At 37.7% G+C, this 23,367-nt stretch overlaps 1 protein-coding gene across 1 annotated transcript in view; it reads right to left on the bottom strand.

Annotated features, from left to right (window-relative positions):
* Positions 1-17,813, bottom strand: part of LOC122519270 — a 48,162-nt gene extending 30,349 nt beyond the window's left edge. The window contains exon 1 of the mRNA XM_043638618.1: positions 17,753-17,813. Within this exon, the coding sequence (XP_043494553.1) occupies positions 17,753-17,798 (46 nt within the window). The 5' untranslated portion in view covers positions 17,799-17,813. The remainder of the gene's footprint in view (positions 1-17,752) is intronic.
* Between the last annotated feature and the right edge of the window lie 5,554 nt (positions 17,814-23,367).

Here is a 23,367-nt window from a genome sequence, read left to right as displayed (position 1 = left end):
AAGGAAAGAAATAGAGAGAGAGAGAGAGAGAGAGAGAGAGGAATTGATGAGCAGGTAATAATCTAATTTCTTTGAAGAGAGAAAGAAAAAGAAATAATGAGAATGAAAGAGAGAAAGAGAGAGATGTAGTATCTCGAAGAAGTGCTATTCCGACGGTCGTCTTTTAATAAATTTACATGGAAACAGGCAATAAAGGCGTTGCGAACGGGACCGAGACGGTTCCAATCGCGAGATAACTCTGAAAATGATTTTTTTTTATCTTTCTTTTACCCTCTTCCTCCCCCACCTCAGCCTCTCTCTTCTCATTCTCCCTCTCTCTCTCTCTCTCTCACTCTTTCTCTTTTATTTTCCTTTTTTTTATTCCAGAAAATTGTCTTTCTCGGATATAATACGATTATAACTTTTACATCGGAAGTTAGACTCGTCGCAGATGTCGCCGAATGGAAAAGACATCGACGAATCGCATAATTTCCTGGAGTTATTTCGATCTTTATTACGACGGTAGGGCCCCGTTATTGCTAAGATATTTTGCATAGGGAAGGGAAAGAGACAGAGACAGAGACAGAAACAGAGAGACAAAGAGGGAGGAGAGGAGAGAGCGCGGGAGAAGGGGGTAAAGTATGGTTTCGTTATTTTTTTTTTGTTTTACGTTAAACATACGATATATTTTATTCGAAATGTTTACCAAAGACGAATCGGTAAGCATCTGTACATATATTTGCTATGCGTTGTCGAATAAGGGCTCGCAGTGGAATAAGCATATGCTCGCGGCTTTACCATCTTGAATCCAGAAGTACGCGCCCCTAGGGGCAGATTCGAAAATTCTAAAGGGCCTAGACTGAGAAGAAAGGGAGGACGATAGGACTAAGATATATATTTCCCTTTCTAATATACATACATATATATCTAAATTACATGTTGTATACATTCGTATGCATATTGAATAAGGAAATGAAAGTAAAATTTGTGAATATTTTACAAAAGTGTTCATTGAATTCGTCGTATTACATTTTAAACAGGATAAATTATACATCGTCCATTATCATCGATTTTTATTTATCTATATTCTCTATATTTTCTTTCTATTTCGGTGTAAAACGTTGAAGAAAAAAAAAGAACCGTTACGGGAATAAACTTAGAGTATCGAAATAAATATGAAACGAAAAACAAAAAGACCAAGGGTTGACGTGTCAGAAAAGGTTGTCGTCGTTCGTTCATAAGTCACGAAATTTATTTTTCTCGCAATAGAGAAGCTTTTCGCTCGAGGAGAAAACTTCGGCTTCAATCTCCTACGACTTGCACTTGCAGTTGACAAGTGCATTACCATTCGCGCAAACAACAACGGCGAAAAGAAGGCGGCAGATGGGGCGGGAGGGAGGGGGTTTGCGTACGTGGGATATTCGTTGAGGGGAGACGAGACCAACGGAAAAATATAACGAGAGAAAAGGTACGATAAAAGAAACGAAAAAAAAAAAGGGAAGAAAAATAAAGGAGAACGAAATGGAGAAAGAAGAAGAAGAAGAAGAAGAAGAAAACAGGAAGGAGAAAAAACTAGGGAGCAGAGACTATAGTAGTAACACCGTGTTGCAACAACGAAACGATAACGTCCCAACGTATTCCAACGTACCAACTTCGTAACACAACACGAAAGACGTCCTTGTAAGTGCATGAGCATGAGCACGAGTGTGAGAGTGAACGTGCACGCGCGCGCGCGCGTGCTGCCATGGGAGATTGTCAGGCCAATAATGCATTTTTCCATGAAAATTCCCAAGCAAAAGAGTATGCTTCGGATCAGAGATTTAGTCATTTAAAATGCATAGAGTTCATAACTTATTCCCAACCCGAGTATCCGTCGCCCGTACTCGCAAGTATTTCTCTTTCCTTTTTTCATCTCCATCCCTACTTCTCTTCAGTCCCTCTCCCACTATTTTCTCTCGCCCCCTTTTTCCTACCCTTCCACTCCGCCCTTGGATTTCTAACCAACCAAACGAAGAAGACCAAGGCGATCTTCTCTTCTTCTTCTTCTTCTTCTTCTTCTTCTACCTTTCACCTTTCCTTCTTACAACCCATCCTCTTCCACCTCCTTTCCTTCCATTCCCTTCCCTGTCTCCCTTATCCCTTCTAACCAATTTTGGTGACACAACCACACTCGCTTACTCCTGTCTCTCGACATCGTTTCATCTTCCGTTTTCTCTTTACATTCTTTGTACTATGATGTTTAGCTTTCTCACGCGTGCTCGGTTACTAACAATAAGAACTGGAATGCTGGAATGGCTTTTCCTCGTTTCTATCTTTTTTTTTTTCTTTTTTCTTTTTCTTATACAGACACCGAGACGGTCATTTATCCCTTAAATCGATTATCTTTTTTTAACAGTCTCGAATTCATTGAGTTCAATGCATTTGATTTTGGTATTTTTATTATTATTATTATATTAGAACGATATTTATTCGTTTTTATATTTTAACAATAATATTTGTAAATATAATAATTTATCGTTATCTACCTAAATAGAAAATTATTACGACCAAATGAACAATATCGTATCGACGTAATGCAATTTCAAACATAAATTCATAAATACTGGTTAATAAATAAATAAATAAATAAATAAAAATAATATATATAATTACTTGTCAGAAATTATATTACTAATAATAATTAATATTTTTTGAAAAGAAAAATAATAATAAGAAGAAAATATTTTGTTTCGTTTTATATATTCTTCTTTATCGAGTGTATAAATCATTTTTTCTCTCTCCTTCGTATTTATTTCTTTTATCTTATCTCTTTTCGATATCTCCTCGACGAGCTTTCAAAGAACGATTGGTACAAAAGATTAGGACATGAGTATGACATAGAAATCGATAGTATCTTTTATCCCCCTTTTGAATGGTAAAGCAAACAGGGACGAAGACGACGAGGAGGCTAACCCGCTGCTTCTGCTTCATCTTATTTATTTTAAAGTGAAAAGAATATAGTAGTAGTAGTAGATAGAAAAACAAAACGAAAACAAAAAAAGAACAAATAAAGAAGAAGATATTGAAAGGTGACAAGAAAAAAACACATGCTTACAAGAATGCTTATCCTTGTCCCGGAAAAGGGGGAGTCAAGAAGCTGGTCACGTTTTATCTCCACGAAGAACCACCCCTCCCCCCCCTCACCGTTCCCCATTCCAACGATCACAAAGATCTTGTATCGTGTTTCCACCGATGCTATGGATCATTTATAACGTTCCCATGGGTTCGGGTCATCCACCTCGTGAATGCGAATCGCAAAAAGCATTTGATTTTTATGTTAACGTTACTTGTTTTACGTTAACGTTATTTTAGAAATGTCGACGACGAATTTGTCACGTCGATAATGATTATTATTATTATTTTTTCCTAACGTATTAATTAATTAATTTTTTAACAAGACGAATTTTTATTTAATTTTTACGTTGAACCGAAATAAAGTGGAATAATAAAAGAATAATAGGATGATTTGGAATAATCTAAATGGGGAAGTAGAGGAAAGGGAAAAAATATGTCAGCGGGTTTTTAATATCAGCTCTCGAATGAAAGAATCCCAGTTTCATTGGTTAAAAGATATACGCCGTTTTCTAGGTTCCTAGCGAATCTCGTTTAAAGTTCTTTACCGCGAGATTGGAAAATACTCCTATCTTCGAAATAATCCGCGAAAATCCGAGCCAAAGGAAAGAGAGATATTTTTCAAAGTGAAAAAAATAAAGAAAGAGAGAAAGAGAGAGAGAGAGAGAGAAATAAAAAGAGAGATAGAGTATAAGAATTTTGTATTAGCGAGAAAATATATAGCATTCCGGAGTTGAATAGTTTCTTGAAAAAAAGAAAAAAAAAAAGGGAAAAGAACTTTTCTACGGATTATTACTTCTAACTCATTCGTACGAGATATAATAGTATCTCGAGTTAAAGAAAAAAAGTTCGAAAAATGTGAATGATTTTGAAAGAAGAGGACACCGATAATGTACTTGATCGAAAAAATAAAAAATGATTGGTTTCTAAGAGACTTTGAGCGACGTTTAGTGTTGTTCACGAAGATCATCACGAGGGTGAAAGAAAGAAAGAAAGAAAGAAAGAAAAAAAAGAAAGGCAGAAAGAAAAAGGAAAAGAGAACACGATGAACAAGCAAGTCTGGCCGGTACGAGGGTTCTGGATAGGGTTGGATAGGACTACTGGAGGTGGAGGTGGTGGTGCGGGGGTGGGTTTGTGGATGCCGGAAAACCGTGGCGCGTAATCCCCGCGAGTGCGGTTAATTGTTAGACGTGAGCGTGCGAGTCCAATTAAAGCATTATGGGTCGGCGCGAAGGGGTTGGGTGACTCGCGAGTGATGCTGGTGGTGGTGGTGGTGGTGGTGGTGGTAATGGTAGTGGTGGTGGTGGTCGGTAGGTAGATAGGTAGTAGTAGTAGTGGTGTAGTAGTAATAGCAGTGGTGTTACGAAAAAGGGGTGAGTCCTTGCATGAGAAATATAAAATCTCAGGGACGACGATAATTCATCAGAGTTTACGCGTCAGCTTTCGCACTGGCGCACTTTAAAAAAATGGCTTTTATAATTTGTCGCGCGTACGCGGCGCGTTCGTTCGTTCGGTTCGTTCTATCGCGGCACGGTTTTCTTTATTTCTTTCTTTCTTTTTATTTTTATTTTTATTTTTGTTTTTTTCTTTTGTTTTCCTACGAGCTTACTCCGACAGTAGGTATACGACGTAACATGGTACTTTACATCGTCGAGAGAGAAAGGGCTCGTTGGGTGGTTTTGAGATGATCAAATATTCCTTTAGAATAGCAAAAATCTATCTATAATATATATATCTATTCTTACGTATATTTTTATTTTTAATTAAAATATAACGATCGAATTCATTCCGACTATCGTGAATTGTTTATGATTTATAATGTTACAAAATTTGGACCAATTTGGCGTTTATTATTTGAACAGTTTTCTTTTCTTTTATATAACAGCTATGTTAGAATTGTTGGAATAGAATTTATATACGTTAGAATTCGTTGAAAATCGTTCCAATTTTTGAATACATTAGTTTTAGGTAGAACTGAGGACAATAGGACGGAAAGGGATGAACGTATCTCCAACGTTTTATAAATGCAACGAGATGAGGCTCGTTCGCCGGAAGGTTCCGTCGTTAAACATTCGCTTTTACTATTTTATCGCGTAACAGCCGCTCGTATTTGTCGTGCGTGGAAAACGTAAACAGAACGAAAAGCTCGCCTAACGTTTTTGTCCTTTCGCGTTAGAACGAAAGAACGGCTGAAAGTTAAGGGAATGTAACAGAAGGAGAAACGTGAAGTTTGGTGGACGAGGGGTTGGTCGGAGATGGGAATAGGATTGTCATGTTCCTAGCTTTCGACGTTACGACACGGTCACGAGACAAAAAAAAAAACGCGGATAAAATTTTTAATTTCCTCTCCCGCTGCCAAGATAAGCGTCCTCATCAAAAAATCATCGCGATTCTACGTCGAAACCGCTGTCGTTTCCGTTTCCGGACTTCTACGTTCGGTAGATTTGTTTAAAAAGTACGAAACGTCGTAGAAAATATCCTGAATTACTGAATTGCATTTTTCTTTTTCTCCGTATCTTGTTGTTGTTGTTGTTGTTGTTGTTACGTTGGACAATAGTTTGAACAAAAGACACGGGATTTTTTTTTATCCAGTTGCAGAGGCATCCTTTTTTCTTTTTTTAATCCTTTCCAGTTGAAATCATAGGAAGAGATAGATGTTTTGTTGAAAAATAAAACGTTGTTTGAAAAGAAATTTTCGTCAAGAGTGAAATTACACGAAACGCGAAGTCGGGAAAGATTTTTAACTACGAAAATATTTTAAAAATATTAAAAAGATTTAGGAAATATTTTTTGGAAAAAATGGGTCCAATTAAAAATCGATAAGGAAAAGAAATATAAAGTAATAATAATAATAATAAAAGATGAGGAGAAAGAAAAATAGAAAATTAATTAGGATGGAATAATAATAAAAAGAAGAAAAAGAAAGAAAAAAAAAGTGGAGGTAACTTTTTTGTGCGTGAAAGAAAACCGTAGATTTTATTTTTGTTTTCCTCGCTCTCTATCGGGAGCTCGTATAAAACGAGAGAATAAAAAGCTTTAGCGAGGCGTTAATTATCGCGAGTATAACGATTCCTGTGCGTTCAATTAAGCGTCAAGAGCTTAATTAATAATTTTTAGTGTGTTTTAAGTCTATAGAAAAGGTCGCAGTTAAATGACTGACGTCTAATGCGTATATAATAATATACCAACAACATATATGTCTCTTTCATTTACGCACCACCTACCTGCATTTCGCAGCTAATTAATAAAATAAACGTCGTAAAATCAGAAAAAGACAGAAAGCATAAAAAAAAGACAATGTTGTTTGGGATCTTTGACGACAACCGTCGAATTTTCTTTGTCCCTTTTTAAACCGCAATGGCTTTCCTCTTTTTTCCCTTTTCCTCACCTCAACTGGTTCAACGCTTTTTTATTGTCCTATAAAATGTTGACCGAAAGTAGTATCAAAAGAAAGGGTGATTTACATTCTCATCCACCGCACGAAATTTTCGTGGTCTCTCTTTGCGTATTTATTTTTTAATACCCACGTTTTCTTTCTCTCTCTCTCTCTTTAATTTTCTCTTTTAACAAATTGATTTTATAATTCTTTTCTAGCTTAACATTACTCTTCACCAATATATAATATCTATTCATCCGGTAATTTATCTCGATTGTTTTCTTTGTTGTCAAGCTATATCATCAAATCTTATTTCTCCATATATGAGATACATAAATTGTTCCGAGTAGTATATCGTGAGTCGTGGTATCGAACAAAATAAAGAAAAATTTTAGTCGCGATTGCAATAATCTTTCTACTCGAACTCTTGATGAAATTGTTTCCGCACGAGTTCGAGCAATTTGATAAAATTTGTATCTAGTATATATTCTACGAAAGAACGAAGTAGTTACTCATTTTGTTTTATAGAACGAAACGTAATTCAAATAAGATTTTATCCTATCGGTGATTGTTTACTTTTGATCATTCCCCCCCCTTCTCTCCCAATTATTTTTTTTAATTATACTAAATTTTTCAAACGTGAAAATCATCGAAACGTTGGAATTCGACCAAGAATCAGGGAAAGAAAATTTGGTGCACTGTGCACGGACAATAATCTAACTTCCCTTTATGCTCGAAAATATCGTCATGAAAGTTCACGATGCCACCAGATCTAGAACTCTAGCATAGAAAGATGGGTAAACGTGAGAGAGAAATAGAAGTATAAAGCAGAACGGTGTCACGCTCCGATAATAAAGCCGAGGGCTGAACGTGGACACGATGACTGGGGACCATAAACTCAAGCATTGTGAAAGGGAGATCTCCGAATCCACTCGTTGCAGTTGCAGCTGCACATCTACGTAAAAAGAGAGAGAAAGAAAGAGAGAATCTAGCCCCGAAGGCATACGCGACGATGTCGGCAAATGAGGGAACGCCCTGCGAGGGAGGAAGAAAGAGACTTCGAACTTAGGTTGCACCCATGCAACGAGGAAGCTTTCGCGTTGCCAGGATTTCAGTGTCCATAACTTTAAATGGAATGCTATTCGATTCGTTCGCGTTATGGAATGTAAAAAAGGATAAAGGATAAAGGATGTTATCTGTAACAGATATAGAGAATATGTTTTGATATCTCGGCATAAATCCAGAATTTACTAGGGAAAAAGTAATAAGAACAAAAGAATAGAAAGATAGATATATATATGTATATGTATATCTACATAGAAAGAGAGAGGAAGAAACTTTGAAAGGAAGTTAAAAATATAGGAGAAAGGATTTGCGAATGATATGCAAAGAGAAACGAGGAATTCAGAATTTTGGAATAAAAAGAAAGAAAAAAAAAGAAATGTGTCGGTGATAGGTGGTAGGGTGGGCCGAGCCAGCGTCGACACAATAAATATGCAAATCATTGGATACGAGATTAGATATCGCGAGGAGAGAAAGAAGGATACACGATGTTTGGTCGAACAAATACTGACGACGATATCGGAACGATATCGGAACGATATATCGAAGAATCGAGTCGTCGTCGTCGTCGTCGTCGTGGGGGGGACAGCAGACAACTTCTTTCGAATACCAAATGGAATATATTCGTGAGAGTATGCTAAAAATAAAAATGAGAATCGAGATTCGTGGAAGAACTCATCAAGTTTATTGGCTTGCCGATGCAATTGCATATAAATTATATGCAAATTTCGTTGTTTTATGAAATTAGAAAGCAAGAAAAAGAAAAAAATATGTCTGGCGGGGAATAATTTCTTTTTCCTTTGTTTTTTTTGTAATTTTATTTTTATTTTATTTTATTTTATTTATATATATAATTTATTTGTTAGTATGTGAAGAGGAAGTTTTAAAAATGAGACTGATGTCTAATTTTCGTGACTTCAAGATAGCGAGGTAAATGGACGGGAAGTGTCCTATGTCAGAAAGTGCTCGTAAATAAGATAAACCAAGTACCTTTAGAACCTCTTCGAAGAAAATATCCTTTAAAACGTCAACTCATCGATGCTGTTGCCATCGTTCTTACGACGAACTATTATTATAAAAATGAGGAAAGAATTATTGGAAATTATGTTTTCACCACCTTGACGACGTAATTGTAACGTTATTGCTAAAAGGAAGAGAGAAAGTTAGAGGAAAGGAGGAAGGGAAGAAAGAGAGATAATATGGGAGTCTAATACTCTTGAGAGGAGGTCAACGAAGGGCCTGTAGTAACGAGTCGTCGGGATCCAAGAATGATTTAATAATGCGCGGAGCATTAGCTTGGCCGAGGTACGTTAAGCAGGGATAATCCTTTTAACCAGTTGTCTGCCAACCCCTTTACCCTAAAATCCAGGCGACAACTAATTCTGTCAGATATTACAGAGGCCGTAGGGAGAGAAGGACGAGGAGTAAAGCCTAGGAAATCGTCGGGTAGTGCGTATGTATGTATGTATATACAATTATACTATATACATATATATATATACCTATGTACGGTGTATTCGTATCGGAAGAGAGAAGTCACCCTTCAACGTAAACGTGTCCCTTACCAAGTTGAGTTCGGTCTTATATACTTATTACAAGATTTATCAAGCTTACCATATCGGAAATACAGATATGTTATGTTCAAAGTTTTCTCGACGTGACGTTGGTTTTGATAAGTTTTCTACATAGAAAATTATTTTCCAAGATCTATGTTTCTTTTTCCATCTTTCCTTCATTATAAATTCTCATCTCAATGAATTTATGCAAATGTTTACTTTATTTCTTTTTTTTAAACAAAATACATGCACCGTATTCGTACAAAATGAATAAACAAAAAAAAAGAAAACAAAGAAACAATTGGAAGTTGATTGATTGAATAAATATAGGTTAAACTTCGAAGTTTGAAATTAGTTGATTCACCCTTTCGAACAAATCCTGTTATATCCTGCGGTTTTGGTCTTCCGTAAGGGTGAAGGGGATAAGAAAGGCCCTTGAGGTTTCCCGCGACCCTTCGATTAGCCGGTGCAGTCAAAATGTGAGTAACCGAGCCGTTCGTCTTTCTTACCTACCCTAATTCTTCTCTCACTGTTTTCCTTACTCTTAATGCTATGTTATTGCTATTCTGTATGCCAGACCGTGTTCATTCCTTGGTGTTTGTTCGAACTCGATTAGAATTCGTCTCGGCGATTACGATTTCGTCTCACGAAAGGGGTTTTAAGCGTCTCGAGGCATTACGCTCGATGAGATGTCTCGCGGGACTAAGAAAAGAGATATGAGATTGGCTGGTGGTGGTGGTGGTGGTGGGTGGGGGGGTTTAATAGAAGAAGATAGAAAGCTTTTCGATTTAGAAGAGACATTATCGAGGGATCTAGCTAATTTCTCGTAGTTAATTATATTCATTGAATTTATTCGCCGACGTGATTTTCCTACGTTTTTATTCAATCTTCCTTTTTTTATTATTTTTCTTTTCCTTTCTTTTTTTTTTTTGATAAAGTTTAGGAAAGACGATTCGACTGTAAAAGTTCGCTGACCCAATCTTCCTCATTCAGCAGCATCTTCTCTCGTAAACGTCAACCTCTCGTTTCTTCTTTAATTACACATCGAATACTGGATTTACTTTCTCTCTCTCTCTCTCTTCTCTCTTTTTGTAAAAGCGATGAAACAGGCGCAAGAACTTGAAGTAGCTCTAGGAATCGTGAAAACTCGTCACTGCGAAACGTCGTTCGCTAACACTCGGCTCATAAACTTCCGACGAAGTAAAGGTAATTTCCAAGAAGACGCTTGGTTGAAAGCCACGAAAGACGACGAGGAAGATGAGGGCGAGGATGAGGGCGAGGATGAGGGCGAGGATGACTTCCAACCTCCCTTTCATTTACCTCTTTCTAGAAGGTCCTTTCTTTCGCGAGATTCGCTGTTGGTACTTTCTCGATAGCGTTGAAAGTTTACACATTAATTCTAAAGGAGTATCTGCCGTGGAAAGTGCAAAAGAGATACACTGGTTCGTGTATTTGTTCTCAAAAGAGAGAAGGAGACAGATATAAATGGCATATGCATTGTATTTATATGTATACATATAAAAGAAAGAAACATTAACATTGTATACGTAAGTATTATATGAGTGACAGAGAAAAAGAGAAATAGAAAGATCCTGGAAAAGTGCCACGTGAAAGAAAGAAAGAAAGAGACAGATAGAGAATGGACCCCCCACGGTAGGATGCTGTGGGTCGTTATCTACGTTCTTCCGGTTTTATTTAAGACGCAACGAAGGAAAGGACGACGACGACTACTACTACGTCTTTCGCTACGGAACTCACTGACGTTATAATGCACCTGGCGCAGTATATACGTTCTTCCTACAGTTTATGAGCGCATAAACCGAAACGAACCTTAATATAAGAATGTTATAGTTCGGTTTACGTAATATTCGGCGTTAGCGAGAACACGCGCACGTGCCTGGACACCTCTCTCGAACTTTCTTTTCAATTATTTTTTCTTTCTCTAACCATAGGATCTTCTCTTATTGTCAGATAATTTTACGAGGAGTCCATTCGCGTTCATGATATTGAAAAGTTTTCGAAGAGAGCTTATAAATTATTTTATGATCTACACACGTTTGATGTGAGATTTCAAGCGAAATTTTGTCAATGTTGCATTGTTATTTCTTCATTGTTAAAATGTGTAACTTAGTATGCGTGTGTGTGTGTGTGTGTGTATGCAGAATAAGTGTATTTAGATGAAATTTGTTTTAGGAACTCGTTCAATCGTAATCCTTCAAAAATTTTTCATAGAGCTTGAACATATATTATAGAATGGTGTCCCGTTAAAATGCTCGGTCGATGATCCATGGATCGCATGCACGAGCGCAATTACGCTAGGTAGCAGGTATACTTAGAAACGGTGGCACGTGTGTCGGCTATCTTGTAGAAATCTTATTCCTCTTGCAAAATCGGAAGTCGTATAGAACTTTGTAGAATGTAGTAGTAGTAGTAGTACCATCTGCGAAAGATTTAAACGTAATTCGTTTTTCTGCGAAACTGTCCTCCTCCTTCTCGATGAATCTTCCTAGGTACGAGAGATAAGAAATGTTAAAAAAAAAAAAAAAAAAAAGGGAACAGAAAAAAAAATAAAAAGTACAGTTAAGAATAGCCAGGATAGAAATATTGGTTCTTTTTATCAACATAAAATGCACACGTGGTCTTACGAAAAGATGTTTAACAAAATTCTACCAATTGCGATCGCTCTTTTTTTTTTTTTCTTCGTTTTAGATATCAAAAAACCATCTTCCTTTTCATGAAAATCCTTTCATTAATTTGCATCTAAATTAAAATTAGTTTATTTTATTTGATCGAAAAAATATAAAAATCACGACAGTTTAAATTCTCGAAACCCCTCAATAAATATAAGATCTATCGATTGGAAAGAAATCCTTGGTTTTCTTAGTCCTATTTTCTTCTTTTTCGTTTTCTTCTTCTTCTTCTTCTTCTTCTTCGTCGAGTTGCAAACTCGAACTAACCGTACATACAAAAGCTCATGGCAGTGGCGCTTGTGGCATTACGATAAGCGCGTTCGTTCGAGGAGACCGAGCTCGGATATACGCTCGATCGAGCGAGTCCACGGCTGGGGCGTTTCGATAAATATTTATGGGGATATTCGTAAGGTTAAACGAAATCCAATAATGGAGGATTTTCGGACAAGACCGATTCCACTACTAATCGGCATATCCTTATACGTGTTTCTTCAATAGAACACGATTTGTATAATCTCATTGTAACTTACTCTTTGTTTATCAAGAATATGCAATAATTAGGTAGGCGCATTTAACACGAACATACGGGTTGCTATCAAAATCTTCTATAAACTTTTCCTTCGTTGCTTGTATTTTTCTTTTACACGCGAAACCAAAAGGAAAAAAAACAAAAAATCATAGAAAAAGAATATAGGTATGTCTAGGAGAAGAAAGTTCACAAAGTTTCCTTAATATTTTTATTTTCTTCTTTTTACGTAGATAAAACAATATTTGCCGATCGGAATGAGCTTCGAAGAAGGTAAAATAGGTCGGAGGGACTTAAAGTTCGTCGTAGGAGGAGTAGACGACGGGGAGGGCGAGAAAAGCGGCGGAGTTTAACTTCCGCGAAAAGACTCAGATACGGAACCCGTATGTGACGTAAAAAACCGTGTATCTTGGTAACGATTTGCCAGTGCACGAAGTAATAAAAACGAGAAGTCAGTCCAATATCGGGGCCGTGCAATTTCCGTTATTTGAAAGTCGAGCAGTAAGCCAGTTATATTCCGGTTATTCGTCAGAGCCGCTAACTGGCAATTTTCTAGCCGCTTCAACTAGTACGGAATATAAAAGGGAGATACCTAGCGCGCTTAATCTCCTTTTTTAATCTCGGCATGAAAGCACCCGGTGACCTCTCTCAAGCTCTACCCCCCCACCGCCTCTCCTTCATCCTACCCACTACCTTTGCCCCCACCCTACCTCCTCTCCCTCCCCTTTGAAAAACTCCTCCTCGTTCTTTCATCGTTGCTCGTTGGAAGTGTTAATAAATCCGTGCGCGCGGTTACAATTTTTTAACGAACATCCCGAATTAGAGAAGTTCCGAGAAAAAGTTAAGAATTAATTAGCCTCATGCCTTTGGCTCATTAGCGTGTCAGTATTAACGTTAATTTTCTCCTTTAATTCTCCTTCCTGTCAGGGGAGTTGGGAAGCGCGAGTGGCGGGAGGGAGAGGGGGAGGGAGAGGGGGAGGGAGAGGGGGAGGGGGAGGGAGAGGGGGAGGGGGAGGGGGAGGGGGCAGAGGGATTGGGGTTTATAAGAGGGATCGTTATTAAAACATATTATGCGATTAAATGTATCCCCCAAGTTATTCTTCATGATTACAAGTACCATTTTTATTGCGCACTTAAAACGCATCTAAAAGAGATTCTTCTCGAGTCGTTAAACATTGCGATGAAAGAGAGAAAAAAAAAAAGAAGAAGAAAGAAAAAAAAAGGAACGTACAATTCTATCCCGTTAATTTTTGTTGATTACTTTTTATTTTGAGGGGGACGGGGGAGGGTGGTCTTTTTCCAATTGAAACGACCAGAATTATTTTGAAAAAAATCCGCGGGTATTTCGATACCTGATAGCAGGACGGAATTCGAGGTAATCGGTTTCCGTTCGGCCGCGGAATATCTATAACCATGGTCGAGTGGAGCGCGTTATTACCTCATGGTGTCCTGACACTGTGTACCTATAGTCGATGCACTTAACGCTAACACCGAACCAAGTAATGGGTCCACCACTCATGCCGATGCAACAGCCATAAAGACCACGAAGCCGAACCTCACAACGACGTCCGTCACTCTCAATAAAGCTCTCGTTTTATCCCCCTCCCCTCTTCCCCTCGTATCTCCTCCCCCAAATCCCCTCAAGGCATCCCCTCTTCGAGTTGCACGGACGAGTTGCTACGCGCTACTGATTGGAATCAATCGCCGAGAAAAAGTGCGAGCGTGAAAATGTTCCTCGATCGTACGATCAAAAAAAAATTGACATCGACACACTTTTAACTTGCTTTATATTTGCCACTATGGAGTGGGACTGCTGCTGTTGCTGGTGGTTGTGGTAGTGGTGATGGTAGTAGTAGTTTCATTAAAATTTTTTCTTTTAACGGTACGAATTTTCCAGGAAAAGAGGAAAACTTTTGGCTGGAATATCTCGTTTTCTATCTAGGAATTATTATATATTTGAATTTATCGCGCGTTCGATTTACAGAGATTATTATATTTTACAATATTGATTATATCTCATAAAGAGAAAGAAAATAATATTGTCGATAGAGTATCGTTTATATTCAAGTATAAAATTAATATGAGAGATTGTTAGAGAATATTATTAAATTATTAATACGATTCAATGTATTTTTCATCAAAATTTTCGTATTTTCGAATGGAACGAAAGCAAGCAAGCAAGTAACTGAAAAACTAGGTTAACAGGTGTAGAGCCTTTTACGAATCCTCGATTTAAAAAGTACCCCTCTTCTTCAACACCACCACCACTACCATCAGTACTAACTTGACCCAGGTATACTGTTGAAATTCACATTACTGATATTTATATCTCTGCAAAGCGAATATCGCAAGACGTGGTGCGCTCAGCCATAAACTCGCGGCTTTTCCCACGTACGGGAGAAGCTTTTACAGGGATACGGTTTTTACGGTTTCTCGCGCGAATCAGGATCGTGTTCGTGAAAACGTGTATACGTATACCTATGTATATGTATATGCATGTAAGCATGAAACCAGAGAGGAAGAAGAGGAAAGCAAAAAATGGTGAAGATGAAGAAGTGAGTAAGAAGGAATCGTCCCGTATATTTCTAAGTTTCCTGGTTCCGTCCTTCCTTTTCCATCTCTTCTCCTAAGGGTGGTAGGGAGGAAACCGGCGTGCGTTTAATAAACGCAGAACGGCGGGTTTGGTATTGCGAAACGCATAGTAGGCCGATATAGAGGACGTAAAGGTAGTGTGATGATGGGATGGTAAAGGAGAGCTGAAAAAGAGGGTGAGAGGGTTTGCGTCTCTCTTATGACGGTGTGAAATTTCGCGAGATTAAAAATTCAGAAATATACACCAGCAGGCTTCGTAGACGAAATACCGAGTCTCTACGCGATGCGAAACCCACCCCTTATGTGAATTTCTCTCTCTCTCTCTCTCTCTTTTTTTTTCTTTCTTTTTTTCTTTCTTATACATTTTCGTATATCTATTTCCCGTCTCTCTCATTTCTTCCCGGCCAAACAATTACATTCTCAATTGCGCGAAAACGAGTTACGAGATACCGACGTTTGGATGAATATTGTTGTTCAGCTGAAAAAAAGAAAGAGAGGAAAAGATAGAGATAGAAGAAAATATACATGCGCAAGTCACTTATTTAGTTATGAGATTCACAACCGGCAAGAATTATAGTTCGTTCGGAATGGCCAACAAGATTTTTCTTCTTGCCATTTTCATTTTTTTTCTTCTCCCTTTTACAATACGCTTTAACTCTTATTCCCGGTTTCGTTTATTTCTTTTTGTCGTCCGATCACGAGACAGTCGTCGTCTATTGCAGCACGAATATCTACCATAATTTTTTGTTCTTTTTTTTTCTTTTTATAAGTATTACCTTTTTTCTTTTCCTATCTCATTCGTATAACGCTCGGAGGTAGGTATATCTATATGTTCTGGCGTGATTTATTAAATTAGAGTATATAAATAGAACTCACGGTTTCATTATAATTTTTGTTCTTTCTTTTCCAAGCTGGATACCGCGCTGGGAAATTTTTTTTGTTACTTTTTTGTTTTTTTTGTTTTTCCCACCAACTTCGTCGGCACTTTTTACAAAATTATTATTACTATTTTTCTTTGACTTGTTTTTTTTTTTTATTATCCTCTTTCGTCATACTCGTTCGCATTTTATTTTCGTCCCGTAACATCGCCATTTTCGGCTGATCAATCGACCATTGTCTTCGTTCATTTTTCATGGAAAATATTTTTCCCAATGGTATATAACCCGTTGGGTGATTTTGTTTGTTTGTTTTGTTTTGTTTTTGTTCCCAATTCCAGCCACTCCCTTCTCGCCCCCGACTAATTTTTTGTTACCATCGTTACCACTTTCTTTTTCTTTTCAATCGTAAAATTATTATTTTATTTTAAACACACATTTAGTGACGAACCAACTCGAGCTCGTTTCTATCATTTATGCCGTAATTTTGTTTCTCTTTTTTTTCGAGGAGAATTTAAATTAAAGATCCACGTTTAGCTCTACTCGCTCTAGAATTTGCCGATCTTACCAAGAAAACTAGATTGCTCGTAACAGGCTCCTAACCGCTAGCATCCTTTTCTGTAATAGCACGAACCTCTTGTAATTACCAGCAGTGACTCACCGGCTGGCCCTCGCAATTAAACAAAAGTTTAATTTTCGTCGAGAACGAACGGAGGATGCGATCACATTACCGAAGGATATAAAGAGAAAGAGAGAGAGAGAAAGAAAGAATGAAATAGAAATAGAAAGAGAGAGAGAGAGAGAGAGCAAATAACGAAATATCCACACCTCATCCCTTCCTTGAACCCTTGACTATACCTTTCATTCCCTTCCTGGGTTTATTAATGCGCATTGTCGGCGTGCCTCCACGGCCAAAAATTTTCCATGCAATTTAACGGATTTGTAGTATTTTCGGGTATGTTACTCACCCCCTTTCGCACTCGTTTCACTCCCGTCTGTTTCCCCTCTACCACGCCGCTTTCACTCGATCAATTCAACGAGAATGGAACAAATCTTGCGACTGCCAATCGACCTTGACAGCGGTAGATTTCCAGATGAGTATAGTACGTGAACATACGAGTCGTAAATATCGTCGAAACAAGCCCCTAAAAGCTTCCTAAAAAACAAAAAAAAAAGAGTAAAAAGAAAGGAACAAACAAAAAATGGTACAAATAAAAGTGTACACGAAGCATCAGGAGTGGGAGGGGGAGGGGGATGCAGTGGTGTTGTACGTACCGTTGAGACCGATAACGTGCATTTGCGCGAATTTTTGTTTTCGTGCCTCGTTCAGACTCGCACGCGATACTTTGGCAAAACTTTACTCTGTTTATTCTCCCCTTTCTTTTTATTTTCTATTTCCTCGCCGTCTGTTTTAATTTTCTTCGAAATAAAATTCGTTCAAACGATCATTCCAAATATTTTCGTAATCGTAAAATTTTTTGTTTTTCATTTCTATAACGTAAGTTATAAATTTGCAATTAAATTTAAAAAATCTATAAAATAATATTAATGTTGATTAAAATTCAATCAAAATTATCAGATAATTATTATTATTAGATATTATATTTATTAAATAACTCTTTTTTTGTACTATATATGATTTTAGAAAAGTTTATTGAAAGATAAACGCAAAATAAGAAAAAATATAAATTAAAAGCGTATAAAAAGATTCGGAGAATATTTTATCGTTCGAGGAAGAAGGAGGAAGCTTTTCTGAAAAGCTTTCAACGTCAACATAGGCGTCATAGAAGAAACAAGAGAAAGAGAGAGATAGAGAGAGAAAGAGAGAGAGGCCACGATTATGTACTTTGAATACTCCCGATAAATTGGGTCACTTGTGCACGGTAATCGAATCTTACGGCTTAAAAGGCAATCATCTTCATCGTTTACGTTCATGTTAGTCGCGAACTGGCAAACAGCAACTACTATGCAAAAATTACCGATACCAACCAACCAACCAACCAACGAACTAACAGCAACACCTAGAGCCATAATTTTCGGGAAATTGCGCGTGTAATGGAATATTCTCTCGATCATCACTTTGTTAGTCGCGTTCACAGCTAGGCAAACAAAAAAGGTGGCTGAAAATTACTTGCACCTCGTGCAACGTCCCAACGGCAACCCAACTAGCTATGGCTTTCGATGTACTCGTACGAGAATAGACGAGGGTTTGAAAGGATGGTAAGAGGAGAGGGGGAATACAAGAGGATAGAACGACGAGCAGCATTGGATGGGGGAGAGAGGTGTAGGTATCATCGCGCTGCCACCTAAATTACACGTTCGATACGTTTGCTTCGAGCGATGCTTTGTGCCTCGAAAATAAAAATAGCTGCGAAACGTTGCCACGGCCTGGGCAATTACTCGTTTCCCTCCTGGTTCTTTTAGACTTTATTCGTTCGTGCGTTCATTCGTTCGATGTTGCGAGAGATAGATAGATAGATAGATAGATAGATAGAAACAAAGAAAGGAAGAAAGAGAGTGGTAACTTCGAATTTTAAGAAATATCCGATAAATGATAAATAATTTATCGAATCGAAGGACCGAATAACGCCAGTGCGATTCTGTATAAAGGTTAGAATTGGTTTTAGGATCTATGAATAATTTGATGGCGTTAATATACATGGAGAGAAATCGATAAGTGTACATAATCACGGATTATTATAGATTTAGTAAGATTCTGTTCAAATACAATGTGGTAGAGAGAAAGATTAATGTATGTATATATAGAAAGAGAGAGAGAGAGAGAGAGAGAGAGAGAGAGATGGACAAATCTTTTTAATTTCTCATGTAGGATCACTTAGTCTAATTCTAATGATTACTTTATACTCGATTTGTGGCTACTGTTTGTGAGATTAAGAAATCAATGAAAACATCAACGTTTGATCAAATCGAAAATTTATGTGTATTATTTATGAAATGATTTATTACTTTACTTGTATTTAAAAATAGTTAGCGTAATCGTCGACGATTCGATTGAATAAAGTAAATATCTTTTTTGAAATTGAATTGTATAACAAAGAAAGAGGCTTCTTAAATAGCACGTATAGGAAGTGTTAATTATACGATCGGAAACCCTAATGCATTCGTATCTACGCAAGAGTAAAAAAACAAGCAATCGAAATGAACCCTACGCAAGCAACTTCCCCCAAGTTTCGTGCTACCCCAAAAGTCGTGATTACTCGCGCGCGACTAAAACACACCGCTCCGGGAACTTCTCCTTTTTCCGGGCTCCAAGACAAACTCAATCGTCACGCAAAGAGGAACCTGCACGGGTGGAAGATCGCGTGACGTTTTCATATTCCAACACGCATCCCCCCGCCATTTGTGTCGAAGGGAAAGCTTTGAAAGTTTTACAACTCGAGCGGAATTTGCGTATAAAAAAGAAAAAAAAAAAAAAACAAACTTCGTCGAAGAAATATTGTTTCGTTTTCATTAACGAAAATTCTATAAATTATTATTTATTTATAATTTATTAAAATATTAAATTATTATTTAATATTTTAAAATTAAACAAGATTGTTAACAATGTCTGAGAAACAAAATCAATTTGAAAGTAATCTTATTTACTAAAGACAGAACTCTCCATTTCTTTGTGAAATCCGATTACTAACAAAACTAATCGAATCAAGCGAATAAATCTTATTATCGTACACGACATCTCTTCATGAACGAAAATTTTCCTCCCTCGTAAAATTAAACGTATCTTCCGTAAATAGCGAAGAAAGATCGAATTCCTTCGCGTTGATATCACGGAGGAGTTAGAAAATGAGATTATCGAACGGTTAACGATATTCGGTGTGGACCGTAGGACCGAACTAATTCGATAAATGAAAGGGTTACGTGTACCTGGATATTCTACTTTAACTCTGTTTCTACAACGAAGTTAAAACTAATAATATAAAATGTTAATTTATTGAAAATTTGTAAACAATTTCACAAAGTTTCACATTATTCTTCCCTATTATTATTTGTAATTATTTCTTTCCAAACAATCACTTTCCTTTTTCAATAATTTCCGTAAATACGTGTGATCAAATTTTAATTTCGATCTTATTGAAATTCTCCTTCGCATTTTTATGAATATATATATATATATAAATCAAATTTATTTAAAACACACAAATGTCTCTTCAATTCTCTCAACATTATTCTCTACGTTGCAACAATAGTCTCCCTCTCTCTCTTTCTCTCTCTCCCTTCTATCGAACGCGGCTTCCGGTCGAACCGTAAAGACCACCGGATAATCCCGAACGACCGGTTGCGGTCGTACCGCGCGGCACCATTCCGCAATTAGCGCCGCTATCGTTGGCTATCCGTACGGTGGATCTGCTCTTCGCAAACGTTGGCTGCTGGTTCCCTAAAACAACGGAACTGACGCGTGTACGGACTACGGGAGTAAGCTTGGCCACGAGGGGTGGTAGAACCAGAAGGGGGTTGCCTGGAAGGGACGGAGAAGCAGAGGTAAAATGTCGTGGAATCAGCAGAACTCGACAAAGCTACATCGTCGCACGCTGACGAACATTCTCTCTCTCTGTCTCTGTCTGTCTGTCTCTCTCTCTTTCTCTCTGTCTCTTTCTCTGGTTTCGTCAATCTCCTTCTCTTTTGTGAATAGAAAATTGATTGATCAAAATGAAATAGTTTGATCGATAAATATTTACCTTACGTACCAGTCCTAATATTTTGATATTCTTATCGTTATTAATTATTATATTAAATCAAAATTGTTCACCGATATCCAACGTTGATTAAAATTTCTATTATATATAGTACATTTCATTATTTTTATCGGGATAATCAAATTAATTATATATATATAAAAAAATCTACTAAATAAAACAAGAAGTATGTAAATAATAATTTAGTAATACCTCTAGGCCGAAAAAATTCCAACGATTTTTTCGTTATATTTTAATCAGGAAAATCGGCCAACAAACTATGTCTCTCATTTTCTCGTCGTTAAACGTTGTACGTAGTAGTAAACGCGTCATTTGATCGTGTCAAAGGGCGTTCCGTAGGCCAGTCGAACGAACGGTTACACTACGCGCACAAGGCCGTTGTCAACCAAAAGTCAACCGTGGTCATTCGAAGGGGTGAAAAAGGGGGCTTAGAGAGAGGGAAAGAGAGACAGAGAGAGAGAGAGAGATAGTACGCGATAGAGAAAGCTTCGATAAGTTAATCTCAGCTGTCTACTCCTCCGCGTGCACGTGACATCGGCTTTTGATTTATTATAACGTCGATCAGCGTCGTCTAACTCGCGTTCTATCGTCTCGTATCGAATTTCGAATGCGACTGTTTGTATATCGCTCGTCCTTTCTCCGAGACATCTTTTCTCCTCTTTATCCCTCGCCCCAGTATCTTTAGCCTCCGTTTCCTAGCCCCCTCCCTCCGCCCTCTTCTTCATCCTCTATCGACCAAACTACCCTCCTCGCGAAAGCGTAAACTGCTACGATCAACCGGACACAATAAAAATGGCGAGCACTGATTCTGGTGTCAGCATCAGAACTCGAGATTATTAATAGGTAGCTGGTATTAAAGCTTCCTGTCGAGGGTGATTCTTTTAATGCGATATCGTTCAAGGGTTGGAATGTAATACTCGGTTAAGAATTTCTACGATAAATATCACGAATTTTTCTTATCTACGTCAAGTTGTCTTTTGTTAATTCGTTATGTTCTAGAAAGGAATATTTGAATTTATATATAAATAACGTGTTTTTTAATATTTATTAATTATATGTTTGTTTATAAAGAAATAGAATCGTCAATTTAGACATTCTACGATTCTATCAAATAAGACTAATCGAATCTAATTCATTGACAAAGGATCTTTTTATCCGACTAACGAAAATATCGCACTTGGTTTAAGTTGAGGTTGTTAGAAGGGTGGCGATAACGATCGCGGCTGAGAATTTTAACGAGATTCCATGGAAACGCGGACCTCGTAGGATACGTCTCTGGAAAACTCATCAGGCATGTAGATATCAATAAAGGGGATTCTACAGGGAGTAAGAGAGAGAGGGAGAGAGAGAGAGAAGGAGAGTAAGCATTAGTAGTAGGAGCATCCAACGCAGCAGGATGAACGCGTTTCGATCGGCTCACGTTCTCAGCAATTCGCGGCATGCTCAGAGCGAGCAATACCAACGAGGTTTCGAGGCTATGCAAGGGTCTAGGCAGTCTGGCGGCCGTAGAGAAACCGTAAGGGTTGGCATAACGCGCCAACCTCATCCCCACCCAAAAGCGAACGGAGAAGAGGGCAATAACATGCCGGCTTGCCACCCCACTACCTACTACGAATAATGGAGCCTCTCGACTATCCATGATTAACGCCGCAATAACGATTATTTATAGGTCTAAAACAATGTTTCATGGTGTCCACCCTTCGAGCTCACACGGATGACGCTTTCTCTTTTCTTCTCTACCACTCTCTCTCTCTCTTTCTTTTTTTCTCTCTTCGTCATCCGATCGGTTGACCTGAATCAGCTTCTACGACATTCTCCACCCTAGGAATATTTCTTTTCTTTACTTTACTTTCCCTTTGTTTCTATTTGTGTATTTTCTTATAATACTGATTTATGATAGGATTAGATTTCAAATCAAATCAAATCTCTTTCGTCGTTTTCCAATGCTGTTTATTAATAAGAAAGAAATTGGTTATGTATATGTAAGATCTAATAAGTTTAATTGAACATGTGTAGATCGATCGCGAAAAGGAAAATCGATCGTTTTCGAGCTGTGGATGAACGAACATGCCGTTTCGACCGCAGCAGTCAGCAATATTGCGTCTATCGAAACGCATCGGCCGGATATATTTCAGAATTATTCCACCGCGGTTCGGGCCACGCACATTTGATTTACGATCGGTCGCGAGACAAAAGAGTGGTGGTAACGGTGGGGGGAGAATCGGTGTGCGTTTTGCGACTTTCACTCGCGTTTAAATCTTCCACCTTCCAATCATATCCACCATCACCCTGTCTACCTCTCTAGTTTTTTCTCTCTCCCTTTCTCTCTCTCTCTCTCTCTCTTTTTCTCTTTGTTCCTTTATGAAGAGAAACAAAAAATATATTCGTTATTTTATGCGCGAAATTGCCTGGTCCGCCTAAAATGTCGAAAACGTTTATGAAACTTCGGTTCGTTCCTATACGATTGAGTTATACAATTTATTGGCAATTGAACAATATTTTTCGACGTTGATTGATTGCTTCGAACAAATTTATTATCAATAGTGAATTGTTGATGTTTCAAGATTATTAACATTTGATACAAATTATATAATAAAATATATTGCTTGATTTTTATCATCCTCCGATCAATGTATTTTTCATCGAAATTCACACGAGCTTTAACAAAGAATCGATGTACACCGAAAGAGTTTCTCCCTCTTTTTCTCTATTTCTCTCTTATTTCAAGAGGGCAATCAGCTTAACGAAAGGGCGCCTCGTGGTCGGACATAAAACTGGGGCCAGATATTTTTCATCCAGTTTGCGGTTAGAGGGGATACTTTCGACAACGTCATTGTTTACATGGGTCAGTGGTAGCCGAGTAATATCTGTGAGTTTCTCGTTCG

The sequence above is a fragment of the Polistes fuscatus genome, unplaced genomic scaffold (assembly GCF_010416935.1).
Source record: "Polistes fuscatus isolate 324 unplaced genomic scaffold, CU_Pfus_HIC Scaffold3, whole genome shotgun sequence".
Taxonomy (NCBI): domain Eukaryota; kingdom Metazoa; phylum Arthropoda; class Insecta; order Hymenoptera; family Vespidae; genus Polistes; species Polistes fuscatus.
The sequence above is the reverse complement of the archived record's forward strand: the minus strand, read 5'-3'. Positions and strand labels throughout refer to the sequence as shown.